At 31.1% G+C, this 15227-nt stretch overlaps 3 protein-coding genes across 3 annotated transcripts; 2 read left to right on the top strand and 1 right to left on the bottom strand.

Moving 5' to 3' along the window:
• Nucleotides 1-641: 641 nt before the first annotated feature.
• On the top strand, nt 642-7141 carry LOC103579871 (kinesin-like protein Klp61F). Its single transcript, XM_008561432.3, has 5 exons — nt 642-889; nt 1057-1204; nt 2735-2884; nt 2963-3123; nt 3232-7141. The coding sequence occupies exons 1-5, from the start codon at nt 822-824 to the stop codon at nt 5909-5911; spliced, it is 3207 nt and encodes a 1068-aa protein (XP_008559654.1). The 5' UTR covers nt 642-821; the 3' UTR covers nt 5912-7141.
• A 296-nt stretch (nt 7142-7437) lies between these two features.
• Nucleotides 7438-13088, bottom strand: LOC103579872 (protein masquerade). The gene is made up of 10 exons (XM_008561433.2): nt 12584-13088; nt 10289-10629; nt 10168-10198; nt 9501-10108; nt 9303-9429; nt 9053-9226; nt 8704-8983; nt 8359-8636; nt 7785-7939; nt 7438-7717 (listed from the first exon to the last, which is right to left on the bottom strand). The coding sequence occupies exons 1-10, from the start codon at nt 12672-12674 to the stop codon at nt 7550-7552; spliced, it is 2253 nt and encodes a 750-aa protein (XP_008559655.1). The 5' UTR covers nt 12675-13088; the 3' UTR covers nt 7438-7549.
• A 730-nt stretch (nt 13089-13818) lies between these two features.
• LOC103579874 (uncharacterized) lies at nt 13819-15202 on the top strand. Its single transcript, XM_008561437.3, has 4 exons — nt 13819-14014; nt 14079-14195; nt 14257-14349; nt 14946-15202. The coding sequence occupies exons 1-4, from the start codon at nt 13948-13950 to the stop codon at nt 15200-15202; spliced, it is 534 nt and encodes a 177-aa protein (XP_008559659.1). The 5' UTR covers nt 13819-13947.
• Nucleotides 15203-15227: the final 25 nt, after the last annotated feature.

Here is a 15227-nt window from a genome sequence, read left to right on the forward strand (position 1 = left end):
TCTATAGATTTTCTTAGACGTCAGTCCTAATTTTCTCTAAAATTTCTATAGAAATTTTTGAATTCAACATTTTTTTTTTATTTAAGATTTACGACCGGTAAGAAATGAGTGCAAATGTAGCAGACATCAGAAAGATTTAAAATTATAAATAAATGAAGTAAGTTCATCTAAACTGGGAAATTTGCGAATTTTCCACGAGACAGGTTGGAGACACGGGACTATGGCCCGTGACTGCAAGACAAACCTTCGAGATAGGTTGCAGCGGAAATTTGTGAATTTTCGTGAATTTCTGCCATTAATAGCTATTGAAAATTAATTTATTTTTTGAATTATACACAAAATGAGTTTTGCATTTTTAGTTGACAATAATTTATTAAATTTTAATTTTATGACTGGAGCAATTGTGGATTCTGGAAGAGCATTTTGAGAGCAATTTTTCAGTACATCGTTCTCTAAAATATATTAAATTTCCGCGCCAACTTCATAGTTGTCCAATAGCAATGTTTTAAAAATTTTAGTAACTAACTGGAAATGCACATGCACTGAAATAAAAATAAACAAAAACATTCTGAAATAAGGTGGTAACGCGCATGCGTTTAAACAAATGTGCTGCCATACGGGAAATATGACAACTAAAAATGATTTTAAAATAATACGGTGTAACCGTCAAAATTAAAACCCGCGTCTTGTATTTGTCTGTATATATCTGTCGCAAAAATAAACTCATTTAAATCGAAATTTAACTGACATATCATCAGTATAAGTTTTACAATATTATAAATAAATAAGTATATAAATAAGTGTGTTATCAAGTAATTAAAATGAGTGAAATGGCTAATAGATCAAAGAAGGATAAAAATCAACATATACAAGTGTTTGTTCGTGTGAGGTATGACGCTATTTTGTAACAAATTTTAACTTTGGTTTCATTAATTATTTAATATTTGTAGTATTATTTTTTTTTATATTATTAACATACAGTCAATTAAGTAATAAACTCTACTGTTCGATTATTAATTGAAGGTTTAAATAAATATTATTTTTTTGGTTATGTAGGCCATCAAATCAGAGCGAATCATGTGGAAAATCTTTCAATGTCATTGATGTTACAAACATCAAAGAATTACTTGTACGTGAACGTCCTCAAGATAAAATGACTAAAAAATTTACATTTGATCGAGTTTTTGGTCCCAAATCTAAACAGGTAAATATTTGTTTTATTTTTTTATCCTAAAGGTTTCAAATTAATTTTTCATTTCAAACAAAATTAAACTCAATGACAAAAAAAATATTTAAAAAAATTTTCTGGGAATTTTTTTAATAATTATTATTTATTTGTCTATAACTTTTACGTTTGATAATTTTTCTGGACTTAAAAATGTCAAGATTTGATAAAATACATTGAGTTTTTTTTTTTTTTAATGTGATAAATAATTGAAAATTTCTCAGTATTATTTCAATATTTGTATTGTTTATAAAGTCCAGGTTGGCTCTCATTGAGAAGTCTATAGACCTTCGATTCTGGTCGTCGATTATTTTATTAATTATTAAAATTTGAATTATCGTAATTTAAAATTTGATCCGATGTCGATATCTGCCTTTATTCTCCATATTATTATTATATAAATATGAGTAAGATTTTTGAAGGATGGATTTACCTGGAGATCGGAACATTTTTTGTGCAACGAAAATGAAAAAAAATTTATGTAATTTGACTGCTCAAGGGGTAGTTGGGAATGGTCTGCAATTTTCGGCTGACATTCGAAACATTTAAAAAAACTAGATCCAATAGATTTTTGATTTCTCATTTTATTCCACGAAAAACGTTCCTATCTTCAAGTACATAAGGATGACTAGGTAGCCAGTGGCAGTGGCCAATATTTAGGATGGTTATTATCGGAGTTTGTAGCAGCGCCCAAAAATACAGGAGATTATATAAGCGACATGTTGGACTGCCAAATGGCTACCAAAATAAAGGGCTCATTAATTTAAAATTAAGTCTGAGGTTTATTTACTAAATGAAGTGTAAAAAGTCAGACCGATAGATCGGATTCAGCAGAGTATCAGTCTTAGAAGACAAAAGGTGAGATGATAAGTGCTGAGGATGTGAAGACAAGCTTGGGGATTATAAAATTATCTAAAAAGCGGATAATAACAGACTTGACCTTCGTTTTCAAGGCAGTAAATAATTTTATCAATTCTCCAGAAGTTTTGTCTGACAAGATATCAACTTCAATATTCCGAAGAAGATTCTAAGGAAAAATAGTTTTTTAGAAATTCCATACACCAATAAGTAATTTATACAAAACGGCTCCAAAAATATATTTTTTTAAATAAATTAATGACTATTTACAATTGGTAAATTTTTTAGTAGGTCTCTAAATGTTATTTGCACTGTGATGATGCGAATGAATATTCGAAAATTTTGTAAACTGCGAAAGCGTTTAATAAATAAATATATATAAAAAAATTAATACAGCATTGCATCTCAGGTTCTTTATGAGAGCATCGAGGCAGTTTCAATTCTCATCTACGTAGACACTGCTTTGATGTTCTAAAATGCTTATCAGTGATATTTCTGTTCAAAAAATTCAGAATTTATTTATAACAAATTATTATTCAATTAATAAATATTACGGGAACGTAACAGTAGAAAAAATATTTAGGTCGCTACAAATAAAAAAACAATGAATTATTTATTAAAATTTTGTTTTAACAAATTAATTATTTACAGCTCGATGTTTATACATCAGTAGTAAATCCATTTGTCGCAGAAGTACTTGCTGGTTATAATTGTACAGTATTTGCATATGGACAAACTGGAACCGGTAAAACGTTTACTATGGAAGGATTAGCTAATGATCCAGCTATTCATTGGCAAAGTGTAAGTTTTTAAATCTTCATTCTAATAAATCATTAACATCAAAACAATTAATTAATTAATTAATCAATTAATTACCAGGATTCAACTGCTGGTATAATACCCCGATCACTTAGTCATCTATTTGATGAACTGCGTATTCTCGGAGCCCAAGAGTATACTGTCAAAGTTTCCTTTCTTGAATTATATAATGAGGAATTATTTGATTTATTGTCAGCAAATGAAGACGCTTCTAAATTAAAGTAATTATTTTATTTTATTTATTATTATTATTATTATTATTATTATTATTATTATTATTATTATTATTTTTGTTGTTTCTGTCATAAAAAAAATGATTTATTTAATAGATTATTTGAAGATTCAACGAAAAAAGGATCAGTAATAATTCAAGGCCTTGAAGAAGTTATCGTTCATAACAAAGATGAAGTATATAAAATTCTACAACGTGGATCTGAGAGGAGACAAACAGCTGCTACGATGATGAATGCAACGTCAAGCCGCTCGCATACAGTTTTTTCAATTACTGTGCATATGAAAGAGTGTTCGGTAGAAGGCGAGGAGCTGATAAAGACCGGGAAGCTAAATCTGGTAGATCTCGCGGGGTCTGAGAACGTAGGACGTTCTGGAGCAGTGGACAAACGTGCCCGTGAGGCTGGAAACATCAACCAATCGCTTCTGACTCTTGGCAGGGTGATCACAGCTCTAGTGGAACGCGCTCCCCATATTCCGTACCGAGAGTCAAAACTGACGCGGCTGCTTCAAGATTCTTTGGGCGGTAGAACCAAGACTTCAATAATCGCGACTATTTCGCCGTCGTCTCTTAATCTTGAAGAGACTCTCTCGACTCTGGATTACGCTCACCGAGCGAAGAATATCACCAACCGTCCGGAAATAAATCAGAAGCTTACCAAGACAACGCTGATTAAAGAATACACTGAAGAAATTGAACGACTTAAACGCGACCTCTACGCAACCCGCGAACGCAATGGCGTTTATTTATCCGAAGAAGACTACAAACAGCTTCTGGCAAATTGTGATTTCCAGGGTAAAGAAATTGAAGAAAAAATCCAGTTGATCAAAGCGCTGCAAGAAGAGCTAGAGAATAAAAATAAATTATTTGAGCAAACCAGTGAACAATTAAAAGAAACTTGTCATCAAGTCCGAGTGATCAAACAAGATCGTGATGAGCAGAAACATCTCGTCGAAAATCTTGAAAATATAACAGAGACTTTGTCCAACCAGGCGTCAACTCTCCTAGAAGTTGCTAATACTGCAACTGATCATACTCAACGGCTTCATGATAAAATCGCAAGAAAAAATTACGTCGAAAACGAAAATGAACATCTAAGAATTTCATTTGCTTCAAAAATTGACGAGTCCTTCAAACAATTGGTCTCTGATGTAAATAAATATTCAACCGAGTTGATCAGCGACTCAAAATCAATTGAACAATTTGTTTGTCAACGAACTGACGCTCACAGGGCCGCGATAAAAGAGTTTGTGGATAAAAAAGACCTGGATGTTGCTAAATATGATGGGCAACTAGCAGGAATTGGAGAATTTTCCGTTTCTAATGCTGATAGTTACAAAAAATGGTTCGTCGATGTCGTAGATCGTGCGAAGGAAATAGATGATGTTGAAAAAAAAAGTTTGGTCAATATATCAGATCATTTTGGCAATGAACTGAAGCGACTTGTTGAAAATAAAATAGCTGATAATTTGGCAGCTCTTGATAAAGATTTGCAGAGTAAATTAAAACGACTTAGACAACAACTGCAGATAACTGTCACTGATCTGTACTTGAAGCAGAATGAAGAAATAAATTTGGTGACGGCAGAATTGGCGGATATCAGGAAGCAGCTGGTGGTAAGTAATGATTTGAGTTCGACTAATACTCGTCATCAAAAAGAATTAGACGGAATAATGAAAGCAATGATGGATAATTATCTGAGGATAAGCAATGAAATTACGGTTAATTGTGATACGGTTATAAAATCTGCGGAATATGGGATTCAAAAAGTAGAAATTGCTGATCAAAAAGTTGGTTTGATGTTGGATGATAATCAGGGATTGAAAAGTTTCGTTGATGGCCAGGTTACCAATGACTTCAAAGAGGTCCAAGAGCTTCTTGGAGACGCTGTCAAAGCGAATTGTCGTATCGCTGAGGAAACTGTTGCTGCTGGTGATAAATTAGCTGGCAAACTTAAGAATTCGCTGGCTAATGCGAGCCAGGAGGTAACGGATTACAGGGAGAAAGTTGAGGGACAGATGGCAAAGGCTATAGAGTTGGTTGATAAGGACCAGGAGGTTCTGGGCAATAGGATTAAGGATCTCGGTGGTTCAATCAGGGAAGATGTTGATGTTGATCGCGATCTAATGAATAAATTCCAAGGGGAAGTAAATTTGATGATTGAGGAACTGGGATCGTTGACTGTAGAGACGGAGAAAAAGGTCAGGAACAAGGAAAAAGCTTTGGTGGAAAGTGTCGAGGGTATTGATGGTGATGTCAAGCGTTTCTTGGTTGAGGAAATAAAGAAAGACATTCCTACGGGAATGACTCCGGTTAAAAAAGACTTTGAGTATCCGAGACAGATTGTTGAGATGTCACCGAGAGAGAGAATCGTTGAGCGGTTCAGAAAGTGGCGGGAAACTCATCCTGAGGAGGATCAAGATGTTACTATAAAGTGCGAGGAGTTGGATGAAACTGAAGTTATTTTGCCTACGCCGATTGTTAAGAGGTCAAAGTCTTTTGAGAGAACTAAGAGCGAGGATGGCCAAGGAAGACTCATCAAAGCGGCATCAGATATCCAGATGCAGAGTTTTGAGACATCGAATAGTTCAGATTTGCTGAGAAGCAGCTTGACTTCTAATGGAGACACGTCCAGTGATGAATTTATCTGTAGTAATAAAGAGAATGGAAATAGAACTGGAAAGAGGAGCGGAGATAAAAGAGTATCAAAGCAGCCTAAATTTATACCCAGGTCTAAAGGTACTGCTAAAAAAGTTCTTACCAGTCACAATGATTGATCATTTAATATTTTTTTATTTTTTTTTTTTTTAAGTTATAATAGAGGAACATGTTAACTCAATTATTATTATTTTTTTATTATTAATTGAACATTTTCAAGATTTAACATTTATGTAACTTTTTTTTAAATATAATAAGTATAAGTAATAATAATTAAATTGTAAGAATCAATAAATATTTTATTAAATTTTCAAATGTTGGATCGTAGCCTTTTTTCGGCCATTCTCAGACAATGTCCCACTTTTTTAAAAAATTTAATGCTCAATTGTAATAACCGTATCAAAATTTTGGTAATCAATTAAAAAAGAGTTTAAGGATTAACTGAAAAAGGACAACGCAGTTACGATTTCGCCGAGACAGATTTTTAAAAAAATTATTTACAGTTGACATCAATTAAGGACTCAGACAGTGCCTGCACTTTTTGAAAATATACGATGACTTTCAACTTCGTAACCGTATTAAAATTTTATCAATTAATTAAAAAAAAATTAAAATCTTAATTGAAAAAAGGATAACGTAGAAGTAATTTCGCCGAGATATAGAATTTAAAAAAAATTACCTACAGTTGTTATTAATTAGGAGTTGAACGAAATTTAAAAATTCGAATTTTAAAATTGACTTGAAAATTTTACTGAAATTTTTTCAATAATTTTTGTTTAACTCTTAATTGATGCCAACTGTAAATTTTTTTTTTATAAATTTATATCTTAGTGAAATTTTCCTTTTTTTAATTAATGCTTTAAGTTTTTAAAATCAATTTGTTAAATTTTGATACCTTTTGAAAATTAAAAGTCATTGAAAATTTTTATGAAATGTGGGGAGAGAAGAGTGACTCAAAAGTTTAATAATCAAATTTCGTATAACTCCTAACTGATAACTGCGAGTAATTTTTTTTTTAAATCTATATCTCAGCGAAATTGTAACTGCGCTGTCTGTTTTTCAATTAAAGCTTTAATTTTTTTGAAATTAATTTAAAAAATTTTAGTACTGTTATGACAGTTCAAGGTAATTGAATATTATTAAAACGTGAGGAACACTGTCTGAGAATGGCCTTAAAGTAATAGAGGTAAATTTATTCTTGGACGCAATTTAGTTACGGATTGAGGTTGATGTTAACTGAAAAATATTTCAAGTTTAAATAAATTTAAAAATTTATTAAATATATTTTTTTCGATACATAAATATTAATACTTTTTTTATTAATTATATATTTATTATAACACACACATTCAATATTAATTTGATGTAAAAATATTTTTTTTTTAATTTCACTTTTAATAACTTTTTTTTTTCTTTTTCTTTTTTTACAAATTAATAAAAAATTAAAAATGACTTATAATAATTTATAAATTTAAAGTCATGGCATAATTAATAAACTAAGGCATGAATATACAAAGCGTAAAATGAATTTTTAATTAACAAAGAAAATAATTTATTAATAATTCGTTGCATTTTGACAATTACATAAATTAATGATTAAAAATATGTTTTAAAAATTTAAATAAATAATTTTTTTTTAGTTCAATCGTCAAAATGCAACGAAATAATATTAAATAACTATTGTAATGAATAAATAACTATTTCAAATTTATTAATCATGATTATAATTATTATTAATAGTATTAATAATTAATAGACTAAAGATTATTAACGGATATTATTTGATTAATCCAACCAATGAACGCTGATACTTTAACGTAAACACCTGGTACGTCGACACGGCCGCATCCGAATCCCCAGGAAACTAGACCAGCTAATTCATAGAATCCATCGTCCTGACAAACAAGCGGCCCACCTCCGTCACCCTAAAAATATTTAATTTAAGTAAATATTGCGACCTTTAAATATATTTATTTTATTCAAATAAATTACCTGACATGCATCATTTCCAAGTTCACCGCCAGCACAAAAACTACTTGCTGGTAATATGAAAATTTTTTCTGTTACTGCATTTACTTTACGAATACACTCTGCGTCACTGACGATCGGTATTTCAGCTTCACGAACTTTGAGTGGGATAGGTCCAGCTAAAAATTAATTTTAATCATTTATAGTGATGCAAATCTTATGGTCAGGCCATTTTAGACCTCCACGTCATGGTCACAAGACCCTCAGCAGAATGACGGACCGTCACAATAGCTGTGACATCTCATAAATGCCTTTAGAACTCTTATATAAATTTAAATTTTCCAAACCGCCATTTTTTTTAAAATACCGCGAGATAAGAATACGAAGGGAAAAACAAATTTTTTGATAATTTCAAAAAGATTGCGCCCAATCATCTAGATATTTGTGACTGACAAAATTCATGACCAAACGTTAATTTGTGACAAAAAATTGTTTGAAGTTCCGAAATTAAGGACTGAATTATTTATAATCCTCTTTATCGATAATCACCGAGGCATTACCAACTGAGTTTTTATCGGCTGAGTTAAATAAAAATTACCTTCGCCCATGTAACCATAACCAGTGACGGTACACCTTTTTCCCGCAGTATGACTGACACCCCTTGCCGGCAAACAAACTAAACAAACGCCATCTTTTAATTCTGCCTGACCGTGTAGCTTAAGCAACGCGATATCATTGTCCAACGTTTGGCTGTTGTGATTGTGATGAATGTAAGTCGTTGCCACCCTCAAAGTCTGAGCTCCTGGACTTCCATATTTTCGTGTCAAATCATGGTCACCAACCCGGACGTAGATTGCGTCGCCTGATCTCACAATACTGCATAAGATAACGTTATTAGTCTTCAAGTTGAATCTCTAATGACCTTAAAATGTTATAGACTCACTTGGTAACGCAGTGAGCGGCAGTCAGTACCCACTGAGTGCCGATAAGAGCACCGCCGCACAGATACTGATTCAATGAATTAATAAGTGCTACTTGCCAGCACCATTCATTGGCATCAGCGTCCTCTCCCCCGACGACACGGCCATCCCGTACCAAACTTCGTGCTTGTATTGGACCGCGTGAAGTTCCTTTGACACCGCAGACATACTTACTGTAAATAGGACTTTTTGTACTTGGAATCTGCATTGTAGTTGTCATTGGAGTAGTCATTGTTGTCTCATCTGCAACAGAGCCATCTTTATTTCGGTCCCTAACTTATGATTGACCTCAAAAAAAAATTTGTATCTTACATGGAGTAGGAGCAGTTGAAGTATAAGGACGTGATAGACTAAAACTATCATTTTTATTAGAAATACTCGTGTCACTGGAGTTTCCCTGCTGGAATTCACGGATCAGTGACTTTGGTGCGCAGCACTGATGCCCGAATTTTTTGCATTTGAATATATTGGTCAGTTCAGCATTTCCTAAAACAATGAATGTATGAATCAGGACTCAACCGGTACTTAAACCCGATTGGTAAAGTAGACTTATAAAACTTACGGAAACATGTGAATGATAAGTAAGACACTATACATGACCCAGGACACTCTGGACGTGGATCTGGTGGCATTGAAACAGTAGTCGTTGGTGCGCGAGTTGTTGAAGGTCTTGGTCTAGGTCTGGGTGTCTAAGAAAAAAATTCAATGATTAGAAATCGTGCTAACGCATTCTGATACCGCCAACTCAAAGATTACGTACGTGTGCTGGTGCATTGCTTTCATCACAACAGATGTAGCCACTTTGGCATGTTGAAGTCCTGCCGATAATGACATTGGGACGTTCACAAAAAGCTGCCATTATTGTTAGCAAACAAAATCCTCGACATGGAGGTAATTTTGGCTGAGGCGGCCTCGTTGATGGCCTGGGGGTTGTAGTGGTTTCTACTTTAGCCGGTGCGTCGGTAATGCAGCAGGAACCGTCGGACGGACAGTCTGCATCACGGTCGATATTATCGCAGAATAAGGCAAAGAGCCCGTTGACACATTCGCCTTTGCAGGGCTTACGTGGCGCAGGCTTAGGTCGTGGCGCAGACGTCGTCGTCGTCGTTGTGTAAGGGGTTGCTGGTCTGACGGTACTAGTTGATTTTTCCGAGAGTTTCTCTTCCGGGCGTGTGTTGCTCGGTTGGCTAGAGTTCTTTACTGTTTTCGAACGGTCGATAATGTAGAACTCGGGTGGCGGATTGTTGCCGAACGAGTCCCGGGATACGCAGCATCGGTGACCCGGCTTGCAAAGTGTGTCGATGTTTACTATCGCTTCGCAATAGTCAGCTATCCGAGCCTCGATACAAATCCCAGTGCATTTTGATGCTGTCAAAAATAGCAACGTTTAGAAAGATTCAAATTTTTTAAAATCGCTTTGTGTTTACCTGATTTATCACTGACGTTTTTGTGATCGCTCTGAAAAAAAAAGAATCGTTTAAATTTTCCGAATAATGTTATCGACCGATAAATTTTCTTTACCAACTGAATAATTAACAGAAAACATACCGACGTAGTTAGTGGCGTAGACGCAATTGTCGTTACCGATGTAGTCGTCGCCGGTGTTGTGGTCGTCATCGTCGTCGGTAACGTCGTCGTTGTCGTGGTAGTGGTTGACGTCGTCGGTACTTCCTTGGCTGTTGTCGTGGTCATAGAAATCCCTTCAATATCATTCTCCGATACCGAGCTGTCGGTACTATTGACTGGTCCGTTAACACAACATCTCATGCTCGACGTCGGACATTGGACGTCTTCAAGCACGTCGTCGCATATTAACGTCGCCAGAGCGTGTACACATACACCGGGGCAATTTGCGCTACTTGCTGTATCCGCTAATGAGTCTAATAATCCTGTTAAAATTATTAAGTTAATTAATTATTATTATTATTATTTTTTTTTTTAAGAAGTTAGCGATTTACATGCAATCGAATGACCTAAAAAAAAAATTCTCACAATAAAAAAAAATAATAATACTTAAAAATAAAAATAAAAATTATAAACTTGTTAGAACGTTAGAAATAACGTTATCCCGTAACAAAAATATAAGGATAAAAATTCCTGCATACATAATCATTATCTGATCGTGAGATCTCTTGTAGCTTAGGCAAGTCATTGAACTGGAGATTCTCGTTGTAACACATTATGACACGTTACAGAACCGTTAAATATATACATATATGTATATATATATATACTTCTGATATGTTCAACAAAAACTTAATTAATTAATCAACTGACTAATGATTCATTTTGTAAATTTTTCATTTGCATAATTAATTAATTAATTAATTAATAATTGACAAACAAATTTTTTAAGTGAAAGTTGAGCAGAAAATTCAATTGATGTTTTGTAAATATTTGAAGAGTCGATATCTAGGGTGCTATTGAGGTAATTAGACTTCTTAGGAGGTCATTGGAAAGGAAATTTTATTTTCTATGAATTTTAAATTTTCTATGAATTTTAAATGAGCGAATTATATTGTGGAAGCGATTGTTCAAAAGTTATGGAGGTTTTGGACGTTGAAAAAATTTTGGCGACTAATGAAGTAGTTTAAAATTTTAAGCTGTATCTTTCAAACTAATGACTCTAAGGTATTTTTTAAAGATATCGAAGTTGTAGGAAATTGAATTGCCGGTAATTTTGGCCCTCTAAAAGGATGTCGTCAAATCAAGGGTTTAAAAGTTACAGTCAATAGATTAGAGAAAATTGTTATTAGTGTCAATACTTCAGAGAAAATAATGATTTGGCGCAAAAAATTTTTACTCACTCATAAAAAATTTTGCATAATGAACTGAAAAAAAAAATTTTTTCTTGGGACCAGAGAAAACTTTCTTAAAGCGAGAAATAAATTCTTACGTCAAGAAATTTTTTCCAGCCCTAAAATTTTTGTCTTCAATTCATAGTGCAAAATATTTCTTGCAACAAGAAATCATTTTTTTCTGTGTAATAAATAAATTAACAAACGATCCTACTACCGACAGTGATAATAATAATAACAATAATATATATTGTGATTTTCACTTTACTTTAATGCAGGCGTAATATAACGGCCCGAAACAAACATAACGGTAGTTAATCAACGGTGCACCTTATAGATACTTTACAATCTACTCATTTTTATTTCGATTTAAACATTTACAATACACCAATTACTATTTTAATTATTTATATTAATATTTATTATTTCATTTAACACACTTCTATAAATTTATAATCATTTTTTTTTTAAATTTAAATTCAAATTATGCTTTTTTCTAGTTTTAAGTTTTTAACGTCAAATAATTTTTTTTTAATATTTAATAATAACAATCATTATTATTACTATTATTATTATTATTATTATTATTATTAATAATGAAATTAATACCATAAAATATATATATATAAATATATATAGTACATTTTATAAACTTGACTTTACTTAAATAAAAGTATGTCAACACAGTTTCGCATCATCCTTACGTATATATATTTATATTCATATATATATATATATATATATATATATATATATATATATATATATATATATATATATATATATATATATATATATGTATATATATATATACACATATAGTTAAACAACAACATTATATTCCTGACTATAAAACCGTGTCGCGAATTTCTATTTCTCGAAACTTCCGGTGATGGAAAATCCGTTAACTATTTTTCCAAAAAGAAAAAAAAAATCACATCCTCTCTATCCACTTATCGATTCTTTCCACTCTTTTCTCTTTCTTCTTGCAATCCTTTTAAACTCGTTCCCATTTATTTATTTATTTAAAAAAAAAGTAAATTACCTGACAAAAAACTTCCAGCTAACGAGTCATCATCTTGCGCAAAAGTATTTATAAAGCACATAAATAATAAAAAAACTAATTTAACAGCCATTTTATAAATAAATAAATATTATATATGTCTTTGGTAACTAATGAAAAATAATTTTAAAATAATTATGCCGGTTAAACACGTGTCACTTGACCGTGTTCAATCACTTGATACTTCATTTCCGATATCATTTTTTGTGTTTTTTTTTGTTTTATTCGATTTATTTAAAAAATAATTATTCGAATTTTATAAATTCATTATACACTCAATTAAACACTCAGTCATTTGGGAATAATCACTCACTGAAGGGAGGGCGGGTTAATTTAAATAATTTATTGTAAATTTAGTGGGTGAAGTCGAAGCCAACTGAGAGGAATGAGACCCAAGCTGGGTTTCTCGTGGATCTAGAGCTTGTAAGTTGACTGTTAACTCGTTTCAAGAATGATTATCGTTCGTATTAGTGGTGTACTTGAGGTGTGCGTTAAACTTGGACAGTAAATGCCAGCAAGAGAGTGGGAAATTTAAAAAGTGTAGGAAGAAATGGATAATAAAAAAAAAATAAGATGAAGCCGAAGACGACCGAGCGGAAACGAAAGAGAATGGATGAGAAATTTAATGACAAGAGTGAGTCTTGTATCTGTTACATATGCTAATTTTTTTTTATTTACTCATTTTCAAATTTGAATTTGTAAATTTTTTTATTTTAAGGTTTTTGCAGCTGAAATCTACAATTTTGGGTACCAAAATTTTCTGGACTTCGATGTAATTTAGAAAATTTTTTTCAGTTATGGAAAAATAAAAATTTGAATTGGAAATTCTACATGATCCTGAAGTTAGTCGACAGCTATCAATTTTCGGATTCTTTTTTTAATAAATCAATTACAAAAAAAAAAACAACTAAAAATATGCATGTGTAGAAAATTAAAAAAAAACTACAGGTGCATTTTTTTGAAGAACTTTTTTCTTGTAATTTATCGTTTCTAAAAAAATTCAAATATTATTAGATATTTGATATCGGAATTCTACAATAATTTGAAATAATTTTTTAAAAATTAATTTTAAAAAAATGAAATTACATTAACATTTTTTTGATTATTATTAATTAAATTAAATTCAAAAAATTTTAAATTAATTAATAAATTAATTCAAAATTATCTTATGTTGATATAAAAAGCGACATCTAGAAAAAATGACCTAGTACATTTGAGGTTATCATTCATTACTACTATTGTTATTTTTTTGTTTTGATTCCACTTGAAAATAATTCAGAACTTGATAATATAAATTTATTATAAAACGTATTATTACATTCAATCACTAACTTTGTAATATAATTATGAGCTATTCAATATTTTTTTTTTTACTCGTCACTATTTATCCAATTGCTGCAAATTCACCAGATGGTATTTATATAATTATTTGTTTTTTTGTTTAAACAAATCAAAGTAATGAACTATTTTTTTCTAGGCAATGGATTAGATTTTTCTGAAAACAATAATGATCCACATCAATATGGATGTCATTGTGTTAATTACACATGCGGATGTTGTGAGCCAATAAACTTAATTGAATTACACGGAATTGGTAATAAAATATATTGTTTTTATTCAGAAAGTTTGTTAAAATTATTCTTTTATTATTTCAGTTTGCACAAATTTTTCATATCTACCCAATGATTACGGGGTGTCATTAACAATTACATATAATAATTATACATTATACAATGAAACAATTTCAGGTAATCATATATAATAATCTTTCAATTTTTTATCCCATCACAAAATGGCCGAAATATTTTTTTTTAGGTTACAATAAAAAATTACATTCAACTCAAACATCTATTTTAATTTTTTAAATTAAAATGTTCCCGCTTTAAATTTCAAAATATATTGTAGTTTAATTAAATAAGTAATTGATATGTAATAGTTATTTTATATCGTACAATTTATCATGATACTGAAGTTAGCTGACGTCTAATCATTTTTTGATTTTTTTAGAAACAATAAATGATAAAAAAAAATGTTTTGAAAATTGCACCCATAGCTTTTTTGATTTTTCATATGTGCATATTTTTTTTTTATAATCTATCATTTTGAAAAAACTGCAAAAATTATTAGACGCTGCCTAACTTTAATATCATCATATATTTATTTTCAAAAAAAATTCTATTGCAAGAAACTTTTATTAAATTAATTCTATTTTCAAATTTGTCTGGAAAATTTTGCGGCCATTTTGAGTAATTAAATCTATGAAAACTCAATACTTAATTTAAGTACAACATTAAATATATATGTGTATATATTTATGATATTTATGTAATAATTTATATTTTAGCACGCAACCCGCCACCAATTTGTGTCGGAATTCCAGAATTTGAAAAAATTAGTGCCGAAGTTTGCGTAACATTCTATGACCTAACCTTCAAACTGCACCACTTCCATTGTTGTTCTAATTTAAGAATTGCAGTTTATCATTACATTCATCGTACAATAGAATTAGGCTGTTTCAATATCCCTTCGTCGAAAACTAAATTTCCAATACAATCAAGTTCAATAAAACAATCAAATTACCCTACGGTTATTTATGTTTAAACAAAGTACAAAGATTCTAATTAAT

Source organism: Microplitis demolitor, chromosome 6 (genome assembly GCF_026212275.2).
Source record: "Microplitis demolitor isolate Queensland-Clemson2020A chromosome 6, iyMicDemo2.1a, whole genome shotgun sequence".
Classification (NCBI taxonomy): Eukaryota; Metazoa; Arthropoda; class Insecta; order Hymenoptera; family Braconidae; genus Microplitis; species Microplitis demolitor.

Coding starts and splice junctions, on each gene's coding strand:
- LOC103579871 (XM_008561432.3), top strand. CDS start 822: ATGAGTGAAATGGCTAATAGATCAAAGAAGGATAAAAATCAACATATA. Junction 890..1,056: donor CAAGTGTTTGTTCGTGTGAG/GTATGACGCTAT, acceptor TTGGTTATGTAG/GCCATCAAATCAGAGCGAAT. Junction 1,205..2,734: donor TTGGTCCCAAATCTAAACAG/GTAAATATTTGT, acceptor AATTATTTACAG/CTCGATGTTTATACATCAGT.
- LOC103579872 (XM_008561433.2), bottom strand. CDS start 12,674: ATGGCTGTTAAATTAGTTTTTTTATTATTTATGTGCTTTATAAATACT. Junction 10,199..10,288: donor CTACGCCACTAACTACGTCG/GTATGTTTTCTG, acceptor TTTTTTTTTCAG/AGCGATCACAAAAACGTCAG. Junction 8,637..8,703: donor GCCGCTCACTGCGTTACCAA/GTGAGTCTATAA, acceptor TATCTTATGCAG/TATTGTGAGATCAGGCGACG.
- LOC103579874 (XM_008561437.3), top strand. CDS start 13,948: ATGAGCTATTCAATATTTTTTTTTTTACTCGTCACTATTTATCCAATT. Junction 14,015..14,078: donor TGCTGCAAATTCACCAGATG/GTATTTATATAA, acceptor ATTTTTTTCTAG/GCAATGGATTAGATTTTTCT. Junction 14,196..14,256: donor AATTGAATTACACGGAATTG/GTAATAAAATAT, acceptor TTATTATTTCAG/TTTGCACAAATTTTTCATAT.